Source organism: Paroedura picta, chromosome 2 (assembly GCF_049243985.1).
Source record: "Paroedura picta isolate Pp20150507F chromosome 2, Ppicta_v3.0, whole genome shotgun sequence".
Taxonomy (NCBI): Eukaryota; Metazoa; Chordata; class Lepidosauria; order Squamata; family Gekkonidae; genus Paroedura; species Paroedura picta.
Window position 1 is genome coordinate 1857599 of NC_135370.1, and position 23247 is coordinate 1880845.

General features: G+C 43.1%; 2 protein-coding genes across 6 annotated transcripts in view; both read left to right on the plus strand.

The window, feature by feature from the left end:
- The window catches only part of CARF (calcium responsive transcription factor), a 32370-nt gene extending 11272 nt beyond the window's left edge, over positions 1-21098 (plus strand). For 3 of the 5 annotated variants that reach the window (XM_077319196.1, XM_077319195.1, XM_077319198.1), the window contains 9 exons: positions 1576-1765; positions 2683-2803; positions 5449-5592; positions 6890-7117; positions 8508-8670; positions 11026-11101; positions 12983-13101; positions 14061-14322; positions 17579-21098. In XM_077319196.1, coding sequence (XP_077175311.1) covers positions 1576-1765; positions 2683-2803; positions 5449-5592; positions 6890-7117; positions 8508-8670; positions 11026-11101; positions 12983-13101; positions 14061-14322; positions 17579-17682 — 1407 coding nt within the window. In that variant the 3' untranslated portion in view covers positions 17683-21098. Of the gene's footprint in view, positions 1-1575; positions 1766-2682; positions 2804-5448; positions 5593-6889; positions 7118-8507; positions 8671-11025; positions 11102-12982; positions 13102-14060; positions 14323-17578 lie in introns of those variants that run through there. The other 2 variants (XM_077319197.1, XM_077319199.1) reach the window with 2 other exon arrangements.
- Positions 17710-23247, plus strand: part of LOC143828993 (cyclic nucleotide-binding domain-containing protein 2-like) — a 51016-nt gene continuing 45478 nt past the window's right edge. Inside the window, exon 1 of the mRNA XM_077319200.1 lies at positions 17710-17854. The gene's annotated coding sequence lies outside the window, so the exon portion shown is untranslated. The remainder of the gene's footprint in view (positions 17855-23247) is intronic.

A 23247-nucleotide genomic window follows, 5' to 3' on the forward strand; every position in this document is an offset into this window, starting at 1 on the left:
ATAAATCAGGATATAAATCCATTTGTTGTCTCTTTGTCTTGAGTAGAGGCATGGTTCTGCTTTGCCTTGTTCAAACCCTTCCTTGGTTAACATTTGATGAAGTATCTCATTTCAACATTTTTCAGCCTGTTTTGGTCCATAGGTGCTCTTTTTGAGTTTACACACAAGGTGTTTGCATTGTTCAAATCCTGGTGGCTGTTCCATTTTGACATCTTCCTTCATTTCTCCAAGATGAAAAGCAGTCATTATGTCCAGATGTTCCACATGGATCTTCCTCACTGCTGCTATACTTCTTTTCTCCTGTCTCCATCTTGTACTTCTCTCCCCTCTATGTTTAAGGCAAGGATTCGCTGTCACATCTGGGACTTTTTAAAACTGATCTCTATCTTGTATTAGTTTTCTTTAGGTCACAACAAGTAGGGTACAGATAGAGCAATGTGTTCAGGGGCTTTTAAAATATATTTGCAGTATTTACTCTTTAGTTTCTGTCACTTATGACAAGGCCTGGTCTTTTGGAGATAATCTAGCATTACAAGTTCGTTTTTAATATTTATTTATTTATTTATTTATTTATTTATTTATTTATTTATTTATTTATTTATTTATCATACTTCTATACCGCCCTCCCCGGAGGCTCAGGGCGGTTTACATTATAACAGAGAACCATACATAAAACTACATATGTAGTGCTTGTAAATTATGATCGTGCCAAATTCTACTGAACTACGTGCAAAAAGCCCGATAAATAAATATGTATAAAATCAAAGAGGACAGCTGCTAGAATGGCTGCAGCAGGCAGTGGGTGCTATATGCTATTAATAGTCAAATCTGGCAGTCTTCAAGATCTTTAGGGTGATTAATAAACTTCCTTTGATTTTTTCTGAATCATTCTCTTTAAGCTTGGTCTTTCCATTAAGTTCCATCTTGCAGGCCTTTTTGCTTTAGATCCAGTCTTTCATCATGTTTTCAAAGAAAGGAAAGATTTGTAGATCAATTTAATAACCAAACTTCTGTAGGCACAAATTATTTCCCTTTCTGTCTGGAATCGATTGTATACTTACCTGTTGCAGGTTACGATAATCATCAAAAACAGAGAGGTTATATTAATCTCACACTTGTAAAATTGACCAAAAATATGTAGAAGGGTGACCTTGAGTGAGAGTCCATAAATCTGGCAGTGTTTCTGTCTGACCAGTATGATGTTCATAGAATGTCTGTGTTCAGAGAAGTGCATGCTCTCAGATTTTTTCAGCATTTAACTCTTGGCAGCTACACTATGGAATGCCCAAACTGCTTTTTCAAATTGGCTATATTTTAAAGGACATTTGGGCATGAGAGCTGTTCAAAAAGAAAACTTGATAAAACAATGCGCTCTCCCCGCCTGTTCTTACTCATTAGACTCCTGTAAAATGGTGAAAGATTGGGCATTAGGAGAGTCCATCATATGTTGTGGTTGTGTCCATTCAGCCTTTGAAGTGCATTAAAACGTCCTCACCTTTGCTACAAGGCAACATTGATCTCAAAGCATTCTGTTTTGGTGAATAATCCTGTTCTTTTTGCCTCCTTTCCATGCAGAAAATTGGGGACTCTTATCGTGGCTATTGCTCAAGTGAGACAGATCTAGACAGTGTTCTGATCCTGCACAAACAACACACACAAAGCGTGTGGGGAACCCGGCAGTCTCCAAGTCCAGCCAAGCCTGCCACAAGATTGATGTGGAAATCACAGTATGTCCCATATGACGGGATCCCATTTGTCAATGCAGGTAACTATCTTCTAAACCAGGGGTAGTCAAACTGCGGCCCTCCAGATGTCCATGGACTACAATTCCCAGAAGCCCCTGCCAGCAATTGTAGTCCATGGGAATTGTAGTCCATGGACATCTGGAGGGCCGCAGTTTGACTACCCCTGTTCTAAACTGATGGTTTCTGCTTAAGAGACATTGCCTCCGCTTCCTTGTGGTGCAGGTATTATGAAACGCTCTTCAGACCTAAATTTACACAAATTGGAAGGAATGTGAGACATGGCACCTTGATGGATCCAGTCCTCCTTTTTCTCATACAATTCGTTTTCTATGGAAAGAATTGATGGTTTGTAAGCTTTTTATGTCCTACTGAATAATTCAAGTAGCTGGAAAAAATGAGGTATGAATCAGTGAATGCTCTGAAAGAGAGAGGAATTCAGGATCCTGTGCAGCGCACTTTTGTATTAATAACTATTTAAAACAATTTAAAGGCCATTTTTTTCTTGATGCATGCCTCCTGGATAATAAAATGAAAGTTTTTCCTCCTGGATAATAAAACTAAAAACAGCACGAAGATACAATGTATAGTACACTGAACTTGATACAGAAGAGCCTAGTTTTAAAAAATCTAGTAGCGAGTTGTGTAGGCATAATAGTACCTTGATAACCAAACTTCAGCCAAAGTATAATCTGTTTTTTAAAATTTCTTTACATCAGCTTTCCTCGAGAACAGTTTCAATAGTAATGTTAGGAAATTGTTACAAATATTTTGGAACAAGCTTTGAAAATTTTAAATCTCTAGGACCACCAGTCTTTAGAAGCACCAGTCAGACAAACTTGTGTCTTCTTAAAATGCATACCCTGTAATAATTTATCTCTGATGACAAATGTTTTTCTGTCCTTCAAATCCATGAGTATTAGTAATTTTCCCCCATCAGGAAGCAGAGCCATAGTGATGGAATGTCAGTATGGACCCCGAAGGAAGGGCTTTCAGCCCAGAAAGAGTACTGAGCAAGAGGACATTTCCTGCCAGCTGTACAAAGCCACCTGTCCTGCAAGGTAAGTAAAAGCTGGCTGAAAAGGAATAAGGCTTTGACAACTAAAGAATTACCACACCTTATAAAATATGACAAATGACTGCATGCTGATCATTTGACTGAGTTTTGAGTTGCAGTGAATTATAAAAAAGAGACATTGTTGGGGGGGGGGTGTTAATAGCATATGGCAAAGCCATACTAAAGAAAAGGGTCTATTTGCATTTTATCCTCCCCTCACAACCTGGTGAAATAGCTTGGCAAAGCTAGATTTGATTCCAAAGTAGCACAATAGAGACCAAGAAGATTTTCAGTCAAAATTCCCTCATCAGATCTATGACAGAGACATTTTCAACGCCCAGGCTAGCACACTGGACTACCGCTTAGTGTTTGAGCTGGGGCAGATTGCCCCGGCTCTTCCTGCTCCTGCACAGGGGAGCATTTAGGCCATTGCACCTTGTCCACCCCAGATTTGTGCTCCCGCACGAGACCCAGGGTGATGATATTCTGCCGCAGTGGCAGCAGGGGTCCTTTTGTTTTTGCTTTGTTTGCAAACGTATTGTGTTGAGATGCAAAACCCCGTTCCTAAATATCAACAAAAATGCCCCAGGTAGCTCTGCTGCACTGTGCAGTGCGGTGGAGTCACCTGGGCCGTTTTTTTGTCCCTTCTGGGATATAGTATTTGTGGCCTGTCTCCAGGATGGCCTGGCTCTTTCCTTCCCAATGGCCCAGGCCTGACATAGACCCTGTCGGCGCACAGGGCAAAAAAAAGGAATGTGGAATTATCTGCATTCTCTTGCCCAAGCCTGGGACAGCCCTGCCACTGAACAAGTGGTGAGTCGGGGAAAATTCTCAGCGCGGAAAAGGTCACAGAGCACTTTTTCTATGGCCAACCAGATCACTCAGTGTGTGATCTCCGAACCTAACAATAGATTGTATTTTATTCTATTGGTTTTAAGGGGATTTATAGGGGACTCTATTTACTTATTTTATCTGTAACCCGCCACAAGCCAGCTTTGCAGAGAGTGGCGGGCAATACGTTCAAATAATAATAAAAATAATAATAATAGGGAAGAAAAAATTCTAAGAAGGGCTGGTGATGAGAATGCACCAAATTACGGAGTTTTAGCTGTCCTTACCATAGGTTCTCTATATATTTTCGAAATGGCTACCTGGGCAGTCCTGTCCGGATGCGCTCTGGCAGCTGACCCGGACAAGAGCTTCCTGTCCAGTGGGACATTCCAGATTGGGCCAGCCCCTGGAGCACCCGCCTCCTTCAGCCGTGTGCCCAGCCTCGCCGCCAGAAGCTTCCTGGCCTGTGAGGAGGGCACATCGATGGCTCCTAGGTACCTCTAGTTCCCTGGCCCTTTACCCTGTGAAGGCTGCCGCAGGGTGGGGGGGAGAGGCAGAGCCAGCAAGAGGGCTTCGGAGCTGAGGGGAAGCGGCCGCAGGGAGGGGGGGAGCCTTCCCCTTCCCTTCTGCCCCCAAAGCCCTCTTGCTGGCTTGCAGAGCCACCGTATTGGCTTTGGAAGCCAAGGGGGAGAGGGGCAGGGGAGGGGAGTATTCCCTTCCCTTTGCCTTGCAAAGCCCTCTCGCTGGCTCGCAGAGCCAACGACAGCGCTTTCTGCCCAAAGGGAAGCCTTTCAAAGCCCATTTTTACAATGGGCTTTGATACTAGTTAGAATATATATCTATTTTCTAGCATATTGATGTCCTGATATTTTATCTGAATGCAGCCAGAAAGTATGATGTCGAGTTTATTTATATGATCGCAAACCAGAATGCATGATAGTTATTTCTTCTCCAAAACACTGCCACAAACAAATTACTGCTTAGCTTGAAGGTGTATTTTTATTCTAGTTTCCAAATTGTTTGTTCTTAGGTTGGGTAGTGCATAAGCATACATGACATCTTGCACAAAGCTTGCACATTTCTGTTTAGATACTTCCCTAGCATCACATTCCAGTGATCCTGTCCTCTGTTGAGCACTGCTGAGGTTTTTGCTGCCCCACATCAGTTGTCAGTGATGTGCTCTCCTAAGCAGAGTTGTCCCCACTGGCATCAGTGCACTTAGAAGGATGTAATTCTGCCTCAGATTGCACTGCAAGCACCTTGTATTTATTAACTGACCTGCTATTCTCACTCTTGCACTGATTAAAATAGATTCGGGTGGGTTCCCATGTTAGTCTGAAGCAGCAGAACTGAATCTTGTGGCACCTTTAAGACCAACAAAGATTAAGAAACCAACCAAACACTGACTACCCCTCCCCCCCCCTCCGCGAAAGACTTTAACTGTAAAGAGGCTTTAATAGAATTTTAAATTTATATAATTGATTAATATTTTATTGTATATATAATTTACTTTGTATAATTTTGAATCTTATGTTACCTGCCCTGAGCCAACTAGGGAAGGGTGGGTTATAAAAATATAATATTATTGCTTTGTTATTAACAATTCTGGGTGTAAGATTCCGTGTGCTTTCTGAAGGAGTGTGCACGCACACAAAAGCTTAAGGCCAGAATAAATCTTCATTGGTCTTAAAGGAGCCACTAAGCTCAAACTTTGTCAGAAAATAATGCTTCGATAGACTGAGATATGTTTTAATTGGTGCAGTCATTATGTTTCTGTCACTCTTTCCCTTCCTTTCCTTCTCTCTGGGTCTCTGGTAGGATCTACATTAAGAAGGTGCAGAAGTTTCCTGGATATAGGGTTCCTACAGATCCCAAAATCGATAAGAAGATCATACGAATGGAGCAGGAAAAAGCTTTCAACATGCTGAAGAAAAACCTTATTGAAGTTGGAGGGGTGCTCAGGTAATATCTCTGCTGCTGCCACTTTGATAATAATACATTATTTTTTTTTTAATGTATGCTGCCTTTCCACCTGATCAGGCCAAAGCCTTTCCATGGCTGCATCTGCCTGCATTCTTTATGGTCAGGTTTCACTCCTGTGTGCTTACATTTAAAAAAGGCTTGTAAGTTTAAGGACACAAATCTTATTCCCATCAGCTAGGAAGTTAAACAGGGCTGAGCACAGTCATTGCAAGGAAAACTGGAATTGCTAGGCAAAGGCAGGCCATGGCAAACCACCTCTGCTCATGACTCACCCTGAACAAACTGGGATAAGTTGGCTGCGACTTGGTGGCATGTTTTGCCATACTTATCCTGATCCTCTGCATACTAAATCCGTGCAAGCATTGGGCATGGCGTCTCCTTAGTGATGAATGAAAAAGTGTTTGGGTTTCTCCATCACTTATTGGAAGATACAATTTAAACATGGACTGCGTATGTGTGCATTTCCCAGGGAGTCAGGAAATCCCTAAGGACTAGATAGGACTATCTCTTATAAATAATTGACCACCTAACCAGTTAACGTGGACCATGTACAGGTTTTGAGGTTACTAAAATGGGAACTGCAGGCAGGCATGTCCACACTTTCCTTGTGAGATATTAATTGCATAGAATCATGGAATCATAGACTTGGAAGGGGCCATGCAGGCCATCTAGTCCAACCCCCTGCTCAAGGCAGAATCAATCAAAAGCACCCATGATAAGTATCTGTCCAGCTGCTGCTTAAAGACTGCCGATTAGGGGGAGCTCACCATCTCCTTAGGCAGCCTATTCTATTTCTGAACTATTTTGACTGAATTTCCCCCCTCATATCTAGCCAGTACTGTTCCATATGTAGTTTAAAGCAATCACTGTGGGTCCTATCCATTCCCTGTCCTCTAAGTGACAACCTTTCAAATATTGAAAGAGAGAAGTCATGTCCTCTCCTCCTTCTTTTCTCCAAGCTGAACGCTTCCAAGTTCTTCAGCCTTTCCTCCTAGGGCTGGGTCCCCAGGTCCTAGATCATTCTCCTTGCTTTCCTCTGCACCCTCTCCATTTTTTCCATGTCCTTTTTGAATATAAGTTCTTACCAAAGTATTTTGAGAGTTTGCTGCTGGCGTGGTGTCCACTAACAAATAACCAACAAGGGCTGTGTTTCCATGCTTATTGAATGAATAGGAATCATTCATTAAACTTTGTATTTTTCATTCATGGTGGAAAAAAACCTAACTCTTTTTTGCTGCCTCGCTTAGAAACTGTACCTGCCAGTTTTTCTTACCAGGTGGTATGTGCAGTTACCCACCCAGCAGGCTCACCAGTATCATGAAATGGAGGAGGTGTGCCTCCCACCTTCACCTTTCTCCATGCCATCTCCTGAGGAAGATGATGATGCAGTCAGAGATGAGGACTGTGTTTTGCCATCACGCCTTCATCCACAAGTCACGGAAAAGATCAGGGAACTCGTGTCTCAAGGAATTCAGCAAGTCCATGCAGTGAGGAAACAGTTACGGTAAGGCTTTACAATCGCCACCCACTTGGTTTGGTTTCAAGCTGGAGGGTTGTGAGGGAGGAGGAAGTTCCTCCCTCAACCCCTTGAACTTCTGCCTTTAGGGCTCTCTTTTGCATTAAAGTATATCTGCAGTGCAGTAAGTCAAAGTCCCATACAGTTTGCAGCTTTTCCTCTCTTGTGTAGTATCTGTGCAGTATGTCTTTCTCAGTGTTTCCTGTAGACTAGCATTGCTTTAATCCTATTTGAAGTCTTCTCTGCATAGTTCTTGTTTATGCCCATACACATCTTTACAAGCAGTTTTGGGACCCTTGTTATGGTTGTTGGGAAGTCGTGCCCGACCCATCGCGACCCCATGGACAATGATCCTCCAGGCCTTCCTGTCCTCTACCATTCCCCAGAGTCCATTTAAGTTTGCACCGACTGCTTCAGTGACTCCATCCAGCCACCTCATTCTCTGTTGTCCCCTTCTTCTTTTGCCCTCGATCACTCCCAGCATTAGGCTCTTCTCCAGGGAGTCCTTCCTTCTCATGAGGTGGCCAAAGTATTTGAGTTTCATCTTCAGGATCTGGCCTTGTAAGGAGCAGGCAGGGCTGATCTCCTCTAGGACGGACCGGTTTATTCGCCTTGCAGTCCAAGGGACTCGCAAGTCTTCTCCAGCACCAGAGTTCAAAAGCCTAAATTCTTTGATGCTCAGCCTTCCTTATGGTCCAAGTTTCACAGCCATACACTGCAACTGGGAAGACCACAGCCTTGACTAGACGCACTTTTGTTGGCAGGGTGATGTTTCTGCTTTTTAGGATGCTGTTCAGATTTGCCATAGCTTTCCTCCCTAGGAGCAAGCATCTTTTAATTTCTTTGCTACAGTCCTCATCTGCAGTGATCTTGGAACCCAGGAAAATTAAATCTGTCACTACCTCCATTTCTTCCCCATCTATTGGCCAGGAATTGAGAGGGCCGGATGCCATGATCTTCGTTTTCTAGTTGGGACCCTTATTATTAATGAAATGATCTAACAACATTGCTCAATTGTGAAGTGCAGGTTAGCATGGCCAGATGTCACTGGGATCAAACAACATGCAGAGTGAGTTCTGTGTCCAAGCCACTCAAGCATCTGTTGGGAATGGCTCACGAATTAACGCTGGGCTCCAGTGTACTCTTGGCACTTGGCTTGCTCCTACTGCTGGTGGCTCATCATGCCCATCATTTACTCCTGGGTCCAGCCCAGTGGCAGCTGGGAGTTAACCAGAGAAGGCATGGTCGAAGGCTGCTTGGAGTGACAGTGGCTGTATGTAGAATGATGAAATTGTTAGTAAGGTTGGAGAGAGCTGGAAAGAAAAATCTCATGATACATATCTTGTAATCTTCTGTCTCCTGTTGTAATATTCAACAGAAAATTTGTGGAACAAGAATTGTTTAAACCTGATGAAGTGCCTGAAAGGCATAATTTGTCGTACTTCCCCACCGTAAATGATATTAAGAACCACATTCATGAAGTGCAAAAGACTCTAAAGAATGGGAAGGTGGAGTACAACTCAGAAACCGTTCCAGCCATGGTAATGTTTCCCTCTGCCCTTTTCTGTCTCTTTCCTTTTGAACTGAGTTCTCTGGTCATTCCTCCAGGCTTCACAGTTCTTTCCTAAGTCACTGTCTGTTTATTTCAGATACACATCTAGCAGTGAAAACTTGTGCTGGTGTTTTACCTCAGTAAGGGCTAATTGGCAACATTTAAAATGGTCTCTGCACTTTGATGTTTTTAATCACACTGTTAGTACATGGTTAATATTCTGATGCCACTGCTTGAAGGCAGAATTTTGCACAGAAAGCACTAGTTCAGGAGTTCAGAACTATAGTAGTTCTGCTAACTTTCTGCACTGAAGCATGCTCTATTTACTGAGTTGCATCCCTTCTACATGTTGGAGATATTTGATGATTTCTGTACAGTGAATAAACACTGTATCTTAAATGCCACTTTCTCCCAGGTGAGTCCTGGCTCAGTAACCATTGAAACAGAAATAAAGTGAATTAATAGTACTAAGAACCAGTAGGAAAACTTTACCCTGGAGCAATCAACTTTTACTTTTGCCCTAATAAATGATGCATTATCATAATAAAGGCTACTAGCACCCTACCTATCCTCTGAACATTTGGTCACAGTGACCCATGTGACAGTCATCTCCTGAACAGATTTCTGTAACTGGCTCTATGCGGGCCTCCCCTTGGTCTTGATCCGGAAATTGCAGCTGCTAGGGTCCTCACGGGTACATCTTGGAGGCCCCACCTTTAGCCTATCCTGAGGCAGCTGTATTGGCTGCCAGTTGCTGCCCAGATCCAGTTCAAGATTCTGGTTTTGACCTTCAAGGCCCTTCATGGTGTAGGTCCCACATCGCTTTGTGCCCCCTACAGGGCTTTACGCTCTGTGGGTACTAATTTATTGGTCATTCCCAGCCCCAGGGAGGAGTGCCCGGCCTCAACCAGGGCCAGGGCCTTCTTTGTCCTGGCCCCTACCTGGTGGAATGAGCTCTCGGAAGAGCTGTGGACCCTGCAGGAGCTTTCGGCATTCCGCAGGGCCTGCAAAATGTAGCTCTTCTGCCAGTATGGTTGAGGCCAGCGTGTCAAGGAAGATCTGATGGCCCCCCCAGCATTAAGAGCACAGCACTCACTAGGCATTCTGCACTCCCTCCTCCCGCTCCTGTATTAGTTTCCTTTGAGGGGTTAGTGGGGCACAGTCTGCCATTGGTCTTTTAAATGTTTTTAGGAGTCTGTTGTTTATGGAGATATGCCCGGTGGTTTTAATGGGGTTTTAAATACAGACAAACTGTAACCCGCCATGAGCCAGTCATGATAATTAGAAAGGTGACTCAGTACCTCAGTGGCAGCATTTGTGTCTCAGGCACACAGTCATATAAAGTAGTGTTGGCATGGGTTAAAAAGCAGTTATTAAAGTTAGATTTTAGAAGTTCAAATCTGCAAGCAAGAAGGGCATGTTTGCTTTCCCATAATGGATTAGAACCTTTGGTAACCCTTCTAGTATATTTAAAATCTGATTATTCTTAGATATTTTAAAGAAAATTGACTGTCAAATTAAACACTGTATCATTGCCTAAATTAAAAGACCAATGTGTAGGAGTTCCGTTTTCAGAACGTTGAGGCTTTTGTAACTTGAGGAAGAGTGGTACCTTGGTCCACTTGGTCCTTGGATACCCTTATTAAATCCCCTTATTAGAGAAGGATGAGTTCAGGAGCAAGTTTTTCCTTTCTTCTGCAGGAAAAGGTCTGAATATTACTAAGTCACTGGCCTCTTATATTTTAGCAGTTCAGCTTAAAATAATTTTAAAAACCAAATTCATAATTAGAGTTGGCTTCGAAGGCTTAAAGCTGTGGCCAATAAATCTGTACCACGGAAAGAAGAACATGCTCATGTAATAGCAAATCAGTTGACTGGTTCAATTGAAATATTTGCTCGGTGGCTCTGATGTTTCTTCTGATACTTTTTGTAGTACCGTAGTGCGCTTGTGCAAGAACACCAGGAGATCCTGAACAAGATAAAAATATTTTAATTAGTTTTAGATTTAAAAATATATTCCATATTTCATAATGGAAGAAAAGTGTGATATTCAGAGATTTTTCTGACCTCTCAGATTCTTCTTCTGAAGTTCTTGATCTTATTATTCTGGTAAAAAGCACTTCAATAATCTGATGTTAGGTGGGCCCATTTATCCTAATAACAGATTATTGAAGTGCTTTTTACCAGAAATAATAAGATCAAGAACTTTAGAAGAAGAATCTGAGAGTTGAGGTCAGAAAAACTAAAAATGAATTAGTAAACATGACTTCAGTGTCACATTTTGCTGAGGCTTGGATGGATGGTCGAGTCCAGTTTCTGAGGTCTGCTGTTGCCCCTCTTTCAGCTGCATTGGACCACAGATGGCGGGAACATTCTCACTGAAAGAGTGACCGTTGCATTTGCATCACCACCAGCTGAGGGTAAGAGCAATCCAAATACAACGAAGATTGCTTTTGCTGACTTTGGGACAGTCACTTCTGACCTTAGAGGGAATGACCCTTGCTTTACTCAGTGTGCCGATTTCGGTGGAGGGTTCTGGGTAGACACCAGCATATTTCTGTGCCAAACACATATGGTGGAAGCCTACGAATCTGTTTCGTCAACTGAAGGCATCCTCAGGAGGAAGGCCATTCACTAGCAGCATAGAGTCACAGGATCTAACCTATATTATTTTTATTTTTGGATTATCCCCCCCACACACACCTTCCTTTCTCTCTCTCTGTCTTTAAAATCCACACGCCTGGTAGCCTGAACACCGGGAAACATTGCCTATGAATGATTTTCTGTATAATAGTATCCATTCTCTTTCTCCGGAGACCTCAATGTAGTCATCTTCTTTATTTTTCTTAGCTCATTCCCAGTAATGAAGTGGAAGACATTGAAATTCTGTTTCACGTGGTTATTACCCAAATGAAGAGTGACACTGAATGATTTCAAAAGAATAAAGCTTAACACAAAAGCACATGACCCTGAATTTAAGAGGACCCTAACTTCCTTTCTCTGGCACCAGCTGGAATGTGCAGGGGCAAAGGGCAGATTCCACCAGCTGGCTTGCCCACAATGGGTTTCTGTCTCTCTGGGCCATTCCGCACAAGGACCAATGTTGCCAAATGTTCACAGAATGCAGAAACGCTATATTAAATAGTGGAATTTCATTCCGCATACCTTTATTTTTAGTGGAATATAGAAGTCCCAGTAGCGTTTCATTCATTCCCCACGGGTTTCCAGTCTCGCTGGAATCGCAACAAAGGAAGCGATTTTTTTCTGCGCTTCTTCCCGCCCCTGGCTATCAATCAAATGGAACAGCCAATGGGCTGTTGTGTTCAATCTCCCGAAAAGCCCCTTTCCCTTTAAGAACTTTTTTTTAAAAGCAAACACACCCATTGCAACGAATATGCGTTCAATCGTTGCATCGGAAAGACCTTTTTGCTGGCGTAGGAGCTGGCGATTAATCGTTTACACGCTCCTCAAGTAGAAACCCCTCCCCATGAGCACGATTTGTGGCTGAAATTACGGGCAGTGCCGAACAGGGGGCTGTGTTGTGCTTGGGAACTTAGGGAGCTTTGTTTTACTTTAAATCACTTCTGTGGAGGAACTTTAGCCTGAGAAGCCTTGCTTGTTCGTTGCTTTCGCTGGTCTAAGGGAAAAAAATGGTGATCGCTTTTCCGGAAGTTCGGGGCAAGAGTGGGGGAGGGACTTTCTTTCTACCGCTACATTGAGAACGCACATGTCTTTCGCTGGTATGTTGCAGCTTGTGCACAGAAGTATAGCGGTTTTTTTAGGGGGAATCCACTTTTCCCGACTTCCTGAAAAGCGCTACAACAAAGCACTTTTTGAGGGAGTGTAGCAGGAGTGTTGCAGATTGTGTGCAACATCATGCAGAACGTTGAATTAGTAGCATTTACTAAAGGCAAGACTTCTGCTATATTTAAGTCGTGCGGAATGGCCCTCTGTCTCCACCAGATGCTACTTTGGGGTTCTATTAGCACAGTTTTATATTGTCTTGTTTTTGTTCTGATAACCATGCCAGTTATCTGGGTCATATGTTGTTACCCACCCTGATCTGACCAGGGACAAACAGGATAGAAATAAACATCTGTTGTTGTTGCTGTTGTTGTTGTAGCTTCTCGCCATTCAGCTGGAGCCCTATACCAGGTCGATGTGACAAATACCTTTCGTCTGAGTCTTTACTGAAAGACTACTATTTATAGAGGATAGTTAAATCAGACACATTTTTTCCTCAAAGGCAAAGGTTGTTTCCCCCTAAATATTGCTTTGTTTTTGTACTTTTGTACTTTTAGGAAGTTCTCCGGAGAAAACCATTATCAAGGTGGAATCTAATCAGACAAGGGAGCTCTTAGGCTCAGACATGACTCAGTTCCTTTCTTCACTTCAACCCAGAGTGTTTGCCCAGCTCAAGGTACCATCACCCATCTTCTTCACAAGCTGTCCAAAACTGTTGACGTGGTGGTGTTCTATGTAATAGGAAACTGGCTAATAGGAATTATGACTTTGTAAATTAAAACCCCAAAGAAAGTCCTCTCAAAAACTAGCCAGATGGCTATTGAATACACTCCAGAATTAACAGAAAAATGTATGTTGTGCAGGGGAAGGAAAGATCAGCCTTCTCAAGCACTGAGAATTTAGGGCTTTGTGTGTGTGTGTGTGTGTGGGGGGGTTAATTCCCCTTGCTGTGCTATTTCTCACAGGCCTTCCTCTTGGTTTTCTGTAATGATACCTGATTTGTAAGCCTGAGGACAATCGGTTGGGGGAAAATTTACTTTTGTTTTTGTTGTTCACTTGTTTGCTTCGTTTATACACCTGCCTTTCTCCAAAGTGGGGACCTAAAGAAGCTTACATCATTCTTCTCTCCATTTTTTCATCCTCACAACAACCCTGTTAGGTAGGTTAGGCAGAGAGTATGTGACTGGCCCAAGGTCACCCAGCAGGCTTTCATGGAAGAGTGGGAATTAAGAACCTGCGTTTCCCAGATCCTAGACAGGCACACTAATATTACACTAACATTACACTGTACGAGTGGCAAAGGATGTATGTGTTCAGTGCTAAAGAACTGCAGTATGAGTTTTGTCACTGGTGGCGTCACACACTCTCCAGCAAGTGACTTGTGCATAATCACATGCCCGCCTGAATATAAAAACTGACCTTGGTGCAGTGATAGATTAGAGCAGGGGTAGTCAAACTGCGGCCCTCCAGATGTCCATGGACTACAATTCCCAGGAGCCCCTGCCAGCTGTCAGGGGCTCCTGGGATTGTAGTCCATGGACATCTGGAGGTCCACAGTTTGACTACCCCTGGATTAGAGACAGCATGTGGATGGATGCATAGGTAAACTGAAAAAATATTGCTTTGGCATCACAGGGGTTGCAGCTGCAGCCAACACTTACATCTGCTGATGGAATAGCAACCCTCATAACGGTGGATAGCTGCTCTCCTCCCAGCTCTTCGAGCCTTCTACACCCCAGAGGGTGGCGAGTGACCGACAAGTCTATAATTGGTCATGGCCACACTCTTCAAGACAGTTCCTGCCAAACACAGAACAATACTACTGTATTGCAGCTGGGAGAGCAAGCTCTGCCCAATCAAAGGGACAGTCATGTAACTGCTGGAAGTACTCTTAGAAGTAAGTACACATCTCTAGTCTCCTAAGATTTCTCAGAATTGTATGTTCTATGGTGATAGCATCACTGTTAATTTAATATTCCGAATGGATGGAAAGTGTGGGGGATATGTATGTATTTTATTTTTAGCACATCACTCTCCATAGACTCGAGCCAGGTTACAAACCATATAATCTCATTAAAACCCTTGTCCCATAAAACCCCACTTAAAATATAGAACGTAACCCAAGATTAGCAACGTAACTCCATAACTCCATCTCTCCCCCCCCCCCAGCAGCCATCCACCTTGGGGGGGGGGGTTACTTGATATAAATGCATAACCTGAGGAGGGGCTCTACAGAGCTTAGCCCTGGCCTCCACCTGGCGGAAGAGCTCCATTTTACAGACCCTTCAGAACTGTGATAGGTCTGTCAGAGCCCTCAGCTCTCCCGGGAGCTCATTCCACCAGGTCAGGGCCAGGACCAGGACCAAAACGTCCCTGGCCCAGGTCTAGGTCAGGTATACTTCTTAAGGGCCAGGGACTTCCAGCAGTTTAGCACCCTCAGAGCAAAGTGCCCTGTGGGGCATTACCAGACAAGCGGTCTTTCAGAGGGCCCAAGCCTTAAGGGTCAGAACCAAAACCTTGGACCTGATCCAGACCACAACTGGCAACCAATACATCTGCCTCAGACAGGCTGGTTATGGGCCCTCCAAGGTTTTCCAGTGAGGACTCTAGCAGCTGCATTTTGCACCAGCTGGAGTTTCTAGGTCAAGGACAAGGGTAGGCCAGTGTAGAGGGAGTTACAGAAGTCTAGTCTAGAGGTGACCATCACATGGATCACTGTGGCCAGACAGTCTGTGGGGAAGTAGGGCACTAGTAGACTTGCCTGGTGATGGTGGTAAAATGCTGTGCAGGCTACCTCCGCGACCTGAGCCTCCTGAGAAAGGGAGGCATCCAGGATCACCACCAAATTTCTGGCAATGGGCGAGATGTTAAGCTGTGCCCCAGCCAGGGTGGGCAGGTGTGCTTCCTGTCCTGACCCTTTCCTGCTCAGCCACGTGACCATCTTGGAGGGGTTGAGTTTCAGGCAACTCTGTGTGAGACTTGGATTTCTAAATAAAATTTCTTTATTTTAAGAAAATGCAAACATCCACATTAAAAGCATAGTGAGGACGTAGGTAAAAGCACCAGGCAAACAATACAGGGGTTCGACTCCCCTCCCTTGGGAACTCGAACCAGGCACAGTTCAAAGAAGTAAAAACATTGAGGTAAGCATTTGGCCATCTGGGACAGCAAGGTCTGGGAAACTACAGGGCACTATAACTATGTGAAAGGAGGGTGAGAAGGTATAAAATATAGTGGCAGGAAATCAACCTTGGGGTGTTAAACCAAAGCATCTGTGTTACCCCAGGGCAAATGAGCCAGGCCAGAACAGCACTCTAACAAGTATCTGAATAAACAGAATAAAATCATGGCAGAAATACCTGGGAATTCTGACACTCTGCTTTAACCATCCAGTAACAGCTTCCAAACATCTGGTGAATGTATCTGGGGGGGAGTTCGGGTGACCATCCATGAGGAGATAGAGCTGGGTGTCATGTGCGTATTGGTGACAGCCCTGCCCATAACTCTGGACCAGCTGTGCCAGAGGGCGCGTAAAGATGTTGACTAACATGGGGGAGAGTGCCTCTCCCTGTGGGACCCCTCAAATGAATTAATAGGGGCGCAATAAATCCTCCCCCACAGCCACCCTCTGTGTCTGGCTCCGTAGAAAGGAACACAGCCACTGAAGGGCTGTTCCTGATATCCAGCCTTGTGGTAGATCACGTCAAACGCAGCTAACAGATCAAGCATCATGAGTATGGCCGAACTGCCTGCATCAAGCTGGCGCTGGAGTTCATCCACCAGGGTGACGAACACCATCTCCATCCTGTAGCCAGGATGGAAGTCCAGCTGGTATGGATTGAGCACCAAAGCTTCCTCCAAGTATGCCAGGAGCTGGTTCGCCACAGCCCTTTCAACCATCTTGCCCAGAAATGCAAGATGCGAGACTAGGCGGTAATTGGCTGGGCCCCGCGGGTCCAGCATTGGTTTCTTCATCAGGGAATGCCTCCTTCAGCATGCCTTCAGCATGTCTGGGAACTCCCCTGTAGGCGGGGAGAGACTGACTACCTCCCCTAGAGGGCCTCCTATCCACTGGTCACTCAATTCGAGTAACCAAGACAGGCAGGGATCAAGGGAGAAAGTGCTTGCTTTGACTGACCCCAGAAACTCGTCTCCTTGGCTTTTTGAGGGCCACCTAAAGCCATCAAGTGTGCCCCTTCCGGCAGCCAACAAGTCCCTAGTTCCCTTTCTGTATTAAAGGTGGTAGGATGGTCCTGGCGGAGCGACAAGACCTGATCTGTGAAAAAGCTTGCTAATGCCTCACAGTTGACCTTTATTTTGGCTCCCTTCCTCAAAGGTGTTCAGAAATTGAACTACCCTAAATAACTGGGCCAGGCGAGAGCTTGCAGGTTTGATAGAGGTGGCATAAGGCTCATGCTTAGCAGCCTTAACCGCCCTCTCATACGCCTTCATAGGTGTGCAATGGAATGTTCTTGTAGCTTCGTCACAGGTTTTCCTCTACACTTGCTCCTGCTCACTTCCTTCTTCCTCTCTTATATTTTGTTCATATATCTTCTTTCAAAATACTTTCTTTTACCTGCTCATTAGACTTGTTTCTATTGCGGTACAGAATAAACAGATACCATGTCTCAGTAAAGGTCTCTTGAACCTTATGTTTATCTTTCCTCATTTTCTTATATACTACCATTTTGCCTGTTAATACATTATGTATTTTTATGAGCCCATGCATCAATACCCAGTAGGCTTGTCTGTTGCCAAGCTAGTGCTTGTGCAAAGAGAAATTGTTCTTGAGATTTCTCTTGTGCAGGGTTTTCTTTTTTGAGGATTGTGCCAGTATAGGATTGAGTGCACACACTGAAGGAGGGCAGGGGTAGTCAAACTGCAGCCCTCCAGATGTCCATGGACTACAATTCCCATGAGCCCCTGACAGCTGGCAGGGGCTCATGGGAATTGTAGTCCATGGACATCTGGAGGGCCGCAGTTTGACTACCCCTGTGCTATGTCTTTTCTTCCTACTGTCATATATAAAATTTCTTGCTTACCTCAGCTGGTGGTTTAAATGGTATGCAGTAACTGTTGTTAGAATGATATGTCTTTACAACAAAGTCCTATGCAATGAGATTGAGTGCTGTTTTATCATCTTGTTTCTAAAGAAAACCCAGCGAGCCCAGACCCCGTTGGCCACAGAACTAGAGAGCAAGCCGCATCTTCAGAGGTGGACGGGTTCAGAGACTCCCAGGCTTCATCCGTTACTTGAGACTACGATGGTGGCCAAGGCCTCGTCGTGAAGAAAGGGCAGGGCAGTGCTCCTGCAGGCTCCTTCCACCATGCTGTGGCAGACAGCTGTTCCGCTTTGGTTCTCTGCCAATTCCAGCTTGAGCAGTTCTTGCCTGGCGCTTCCACTCTTCCTCCTCCCTACTGCAGTTTAGGTAATATCCAAATAGCTTATTGTCGTCCGTTTTATACCCATCTTCCAAAATCAAATCCCTGATTTTTTTTCATCAGTGCCCTGAAAGTTCTCAGACTTTTTTTGACGCTTTCAACTTGTTCTGGAAACTTGAAATGGAAATAAATTTGTCCTGACTGTAATATTAATGGAGTTGAGAGAAATGAGACTGAAGACAAGGGGTGAAGTGGGTGAAGACTGACAAGGCAAATACCATAATCCTACAAAAGGAAAAGTTGCCAGCAAAATTGTTAGCGTGGACAAGTAGCAATATACATGGGTTTTTTGGAAGAGAAATGTGGGGATGCCTGGAAATAACCTTCAGACCAATTTGTTTCTCATTCTGTGCCTTTTGTTCAGAAGGCAAAACAATCAGTAGGTCACAGTGATGAAGAGGAGCTATTAAGGAATTGGTGGGTGATTCTTCAGCAGTAATCCTTTTTATTCCGTACACTTTACCCCTCATATAAGGTGGAAAACTGACTGCTGAGTTGTGTGCATTCATATTATGATGCTGTAGAACAGAACTTGAAAATCTGTAATGCTTCTGACGATGCAAGAAGTATATACAGTGGCCATATCCATGATCCAGGGCATAAACTGAGTCTCCTGTGGATTTTCATGGAATTGGGCTTCAGCAATGCAAGACAGTGTGAAACATCAGATGTTAATATTCTTATCCAAGTTATGAAAGAGATTTCTCCTGGTGTTATTGCTCAAAACTGTGGATTCAGATTGTGGCCTATGGGGCCAAGCAGGATTCGGAAGATGATATTCTTATTTAAATTACTATGTGTGACAGGAATATGTGTTACAGAACTAAAATCGGACTCTCAACAATTTACAGAAAGTGCTGAAATGAGGAACTTGTGCTGATTTGAGTTGCAGTCTGTGTAGATGTTTACTCAGTCATAAACCTTGTTGAGATTAGCAGGATTTCTGATTATGGGTAGAGCTGATTGATGCAGTGGGTGGGGGCCACTGATATGGTGATGCAAGAATCGTAGCTCTCTTCCTCATCCCCTCTCCCCCTCAGTGCTTTTTGACCCTAGAAATCTTATTTGAATCAACTTTCCAATGGCTAGAACAGGCTGTTGGGTGGATGGAATGAGAGGGTAATCTGAATCCATCACCATGGCAGACTGCTAGATACATCCTAACATTTTGTGTACCCTGCACATACAGAATTCCTTTGAACACAGGAGTCCCCATTGACTTCAGTGGAAGGAGCTAGACTGCAGATCAATGTCCTCCACTGAAATGAATGGAGGCAGCAATCCAGGTGTGGAAGGCCTGTATATTCAGAGTTCCCATTCCAGAAACAGATTTGCAGTGGCAAAGATTAGAATGCTGCTTTAGCCTTTGAAGTTGTGTGTAAATCTTTCTTTGAATGATTGTTTTGCAGTTATAGATTAAACTGGAGGCCTGCAAAGAGGATATGTTCCTCTGTTGACAAGCACTGATACTCCACGTGGATACCCAAGTCTCCGCTCTTTCAGTCTTGTCAATATTTGACACTCAGTTTGAGAACTCCAGTGAGACTCAACACATAAAAGGAATTAGTTTAAACTGATTCACTCTACTTGCCAGGTTGATCATCTCCACATGTTCTTAAATTAGAAAATCAGAATTCTGAATATATATCTCTTCAACAAAAGGGGTGTTACATAGAAATGTATTCATCATGTTTTGGAATTCTGGGGAAATGCAAATAAAACGATGGTGTCTGTTAATCTTAAATGAAAACCTGCCATAACTTGCAGCTGCCCTGCATGCACAGGGACTTTTGAATGTAGTTGAAGAGTATATGGAGAGGCCTCTTATCCTTAGGACCCGTTAGAGGCTACCCAGTCTAGATCCTAAGTGCTGTGCAATGTGATGGGTCACAGAAAGACTGAATTTGACTTGGTGCAGTTTTCTTAGTAAGCATGCTGCAGCATTGGAGGAAGCTACACTTTGGTGGAATTTTCTTTTAGCGAGTCTCTTGGAGTACCAGGACTCTTTTCAGCTCTGATAATCAGCAGATGTGGAGGTATAGATCTTGCATTTGTTTTGTCACATAGCAAGAAGGAAAGCAATCAGCTTTTTGTGTTGAAAAATTCTGAGGCATCTGGGGGGATTTATTCCTTATATTTATAAGAAGGCTAACAGGACAAAGATATTTTGGTTAACTGCTTTTCCTTATTATCAATGAGGAGACACTACTACAATATGTAGAAGGGTCCTATCAGTTAATTTTGAGGTTTTCTAAAACATCCCATGTGTTCAGAATTGTGGCTATGGCTTTTATTTGGTTTAAGGAAATGCTTTGAACGTTGGCGCAACAGCTGTCTTGGGTTGCAATTTCTCCTTGAAAACAAGGGAAACTAAAACTTACAGAGACGGAATTTCAAGAAGCTTGTCTACAGATGCCTATAATTATTGGTTTTTCTTTACTGTGAATCTTTGTCTGCTACCAATATTGCGGTTTTCAAATTTAAAGTCCTTTGAAATCATATCCTGATTCTTAGGACACGCAATAACAGTGTGGCCAGAGTTCTGACCTTGTTGTCTCCCTTGTATTACCAGCCTTACTTTAGAAATTATATATTGGTCATATAGATGAGAAAAGTTTCTCAAGAATCAGCTGGATTAATTACATTCCTAAAGCTGGTCAAAGAAGGGCAGACTGTTTTCTCTCATGGTCTCATGCAAAACCCACTCTGCCTCCCAGTGAAATCAGTGTAAATTCACACATATTCTGCCCCATATTTAGCGAGGTTGTCTTACATCTAAAGAAGTTTTGTTTGCAGCAGGGATTCAAATAATGACGATAGAAGGAGCCGTGTATGCCAATTTAGCACTCCCATTGCAGACCCTCCAATCATTGCCAAGTATGTTATTTTGATACTGCCCCACCCTTGTCCAAAATTTTGAGGGGGCCAAATAAGAGGCAGCAAGAGGTGGAAGCAGGAAAGTCCCTTTTCATGGTATTTGCAAGTGAATCTTGTTGAGCATGAGTTTCAATTTCATCTAATAATTTATATAACATATAAAGGAATACTTATCCACAGTTAGCGGCATCTAAGGCTCAAATCTAAAGGACCAACAAAGAATTTGTGCTGTAAAGATAGACGCTTGATCATGTGAATGTAAACATGGTTCAGCTTGCACAAATTTAGAGACATTTGTGTTATGTGCACTGTATATTTCACATTAAAATAAAGTTTTGAGACATTTTTACCCAATGGGCATGTGTATATCTCTATGATGAGTGAAATTAGTTAAAAAAAACATTGCACGATGTCCATCTTGGATACTTATTTTTAGTTTCCTGATGCTAACGAACGAGTACCCTGGATTGAGGAAGGCTGTGGGTTGCAATAGAAATCTGAGATTTTTCTCATTATATCTTATCCTTTCTATTGAGAAAGAATTTTTACATATATTGCACTGTCTCCAATTTGACATTCTTTTTCATAGCAACATTTCTACTCTGTCCAGTAACTTTCCTTAGGATGTTTCAGGTGCTTCTGACTCAATATAATCACCAATCAGAACTGACTAAAGAAATCTGAAACTGAATTGAAGAATATTTGCTTTCGGTGAAAATCCTTTCTGAAGATCCTGTCCAGGAGGGGAGGGGCAGGGGGGGACAAAATCACCGATTCATGAAAGCATCGTGGATACCAGTATACAGCTTGGTGGTGGTCTTGCTAGATTCCAACCCATTAAGAAGCTTAACAGCTGCCAGTTCTGTTGGTTAATTCTCAGATAGGGAAGAATGTTAAAGCGAGTCCCTCGGTGGGGTTGAGTATTCTCGTCATTCCTTTTCACTTTAAATGTCAACCCAAGGCATTTAAGCTTTCCTAGATTTAGAGTCCAGAAAATGGGAGCCAATTCTGCATGGAGTTTTCCCTCCCATAAATATTTCAAACCTGTCTGTATACCACAGATCTACTTTTGATTTCAGTTCACTTTCATGCTGACTGTTTTCTTGAGCAGATTTCCCATTTTTGTCAGTTTATTTATACCATTTATACTTAAACTTCATGCAGCAGGCATCCATTTTAATCCATTTTCTGCTTTTGGGGAAAGGATGACTGAAGTTTTTCTCAAGTATAGAAAAAACCATAAAGGGAATTTAGGACCCTTTCTCCCATTTTTCTGAAATTTTTAGCAATAGTGACGCATCCCTGAGTATTTAATAAAAATAGCACAGAAAGTAGGCATTACAGCTGCAAACTTTCCCCTTGAAACCAATAAAAACAAAATAAAAACAAAATGAGTTCATTCATTTGATTCCCATTTGTTTTAGTTTCCAGAGTCGCAGGCGTGAGTGTGTAAGGTTTATTTTTTTATTCATTGTGAAAAGAATGCAAATCGCAACTGTGCCCTAATTGGAAATGTTTGTTTAGTTAATCTCAGTGGAAAGTCGGCAACATTTTAGTTGATGATGGAGAAAGCATAGCACATTTTGAGAATGAAATGACTAAAGGTTCATTGAGGAGGACCATGAAGGAGATGAATTGTGAAAAGAATGCATATCGTGCTCAACGTGGCAAAATCATTTCATGTGATGAGGGATGGGCGGTTGTGGCCTAGGATCACTGTAGGGCTAATCCATAAATCACCTCATTTCTTTAAATGAAACCAAATCTTCTGGATGAGATGAATTGCATCCAAGGGTACTAAAAGAACTTGCAGATGTAATTTCTGAGCCTGTGTCCATTATTTTTGACCATTCCTGGAAAACAGGTGAAGTGCCAGAAGAGTGAATGCAGGCAAATGTCATCCCTATCTTCTGGAAGAGGAAAAAGGAAGTCCCAGATAACTACCAATCCGTCAGCTTGACATCTATAGCTGGCAGAATTTTAGAACAAATTATCAAACAGTTGTTCCTTGAGCAGCTAGAGCAGATGGCTGTAATTACTAAGAGTCAGCATGGGTTTTGCAAGAACAAGTCACATCAGACTAACCTTACCCCTTTTTTTCAGAAAGTTACAACCTTGCTAGATCATGGGAATGCTGTGGACATTGTTTACCTTGATTTCAGTAAGGCTTTTGATAAGGTTCTGCATGATATTCTTATTGGCAAGTTGGTAATAGGCAACTGTTACTGTTAAGTGGATCCTGTTACTGTTAGGTGGATCAAGAACTGGTTGACAGATCACACCCAAATGGTTCATCATAGTCTTGGAGAGGAGTGACATGTGGAGTGCCTCAGGGTCTGTCCTGGGCCCTGTATTGTTCAACACATTCATAAATGGTTTGGATGAGGCATTAGAGTAGGTGCTTATTAAATTTGCAGATGATACTAAACTGGGAGGGGTAGTGAACACACCAGAAGACAGAATCAGAAAAGAGGATGATCTTGCCAGACTGGAAAACTGGGCT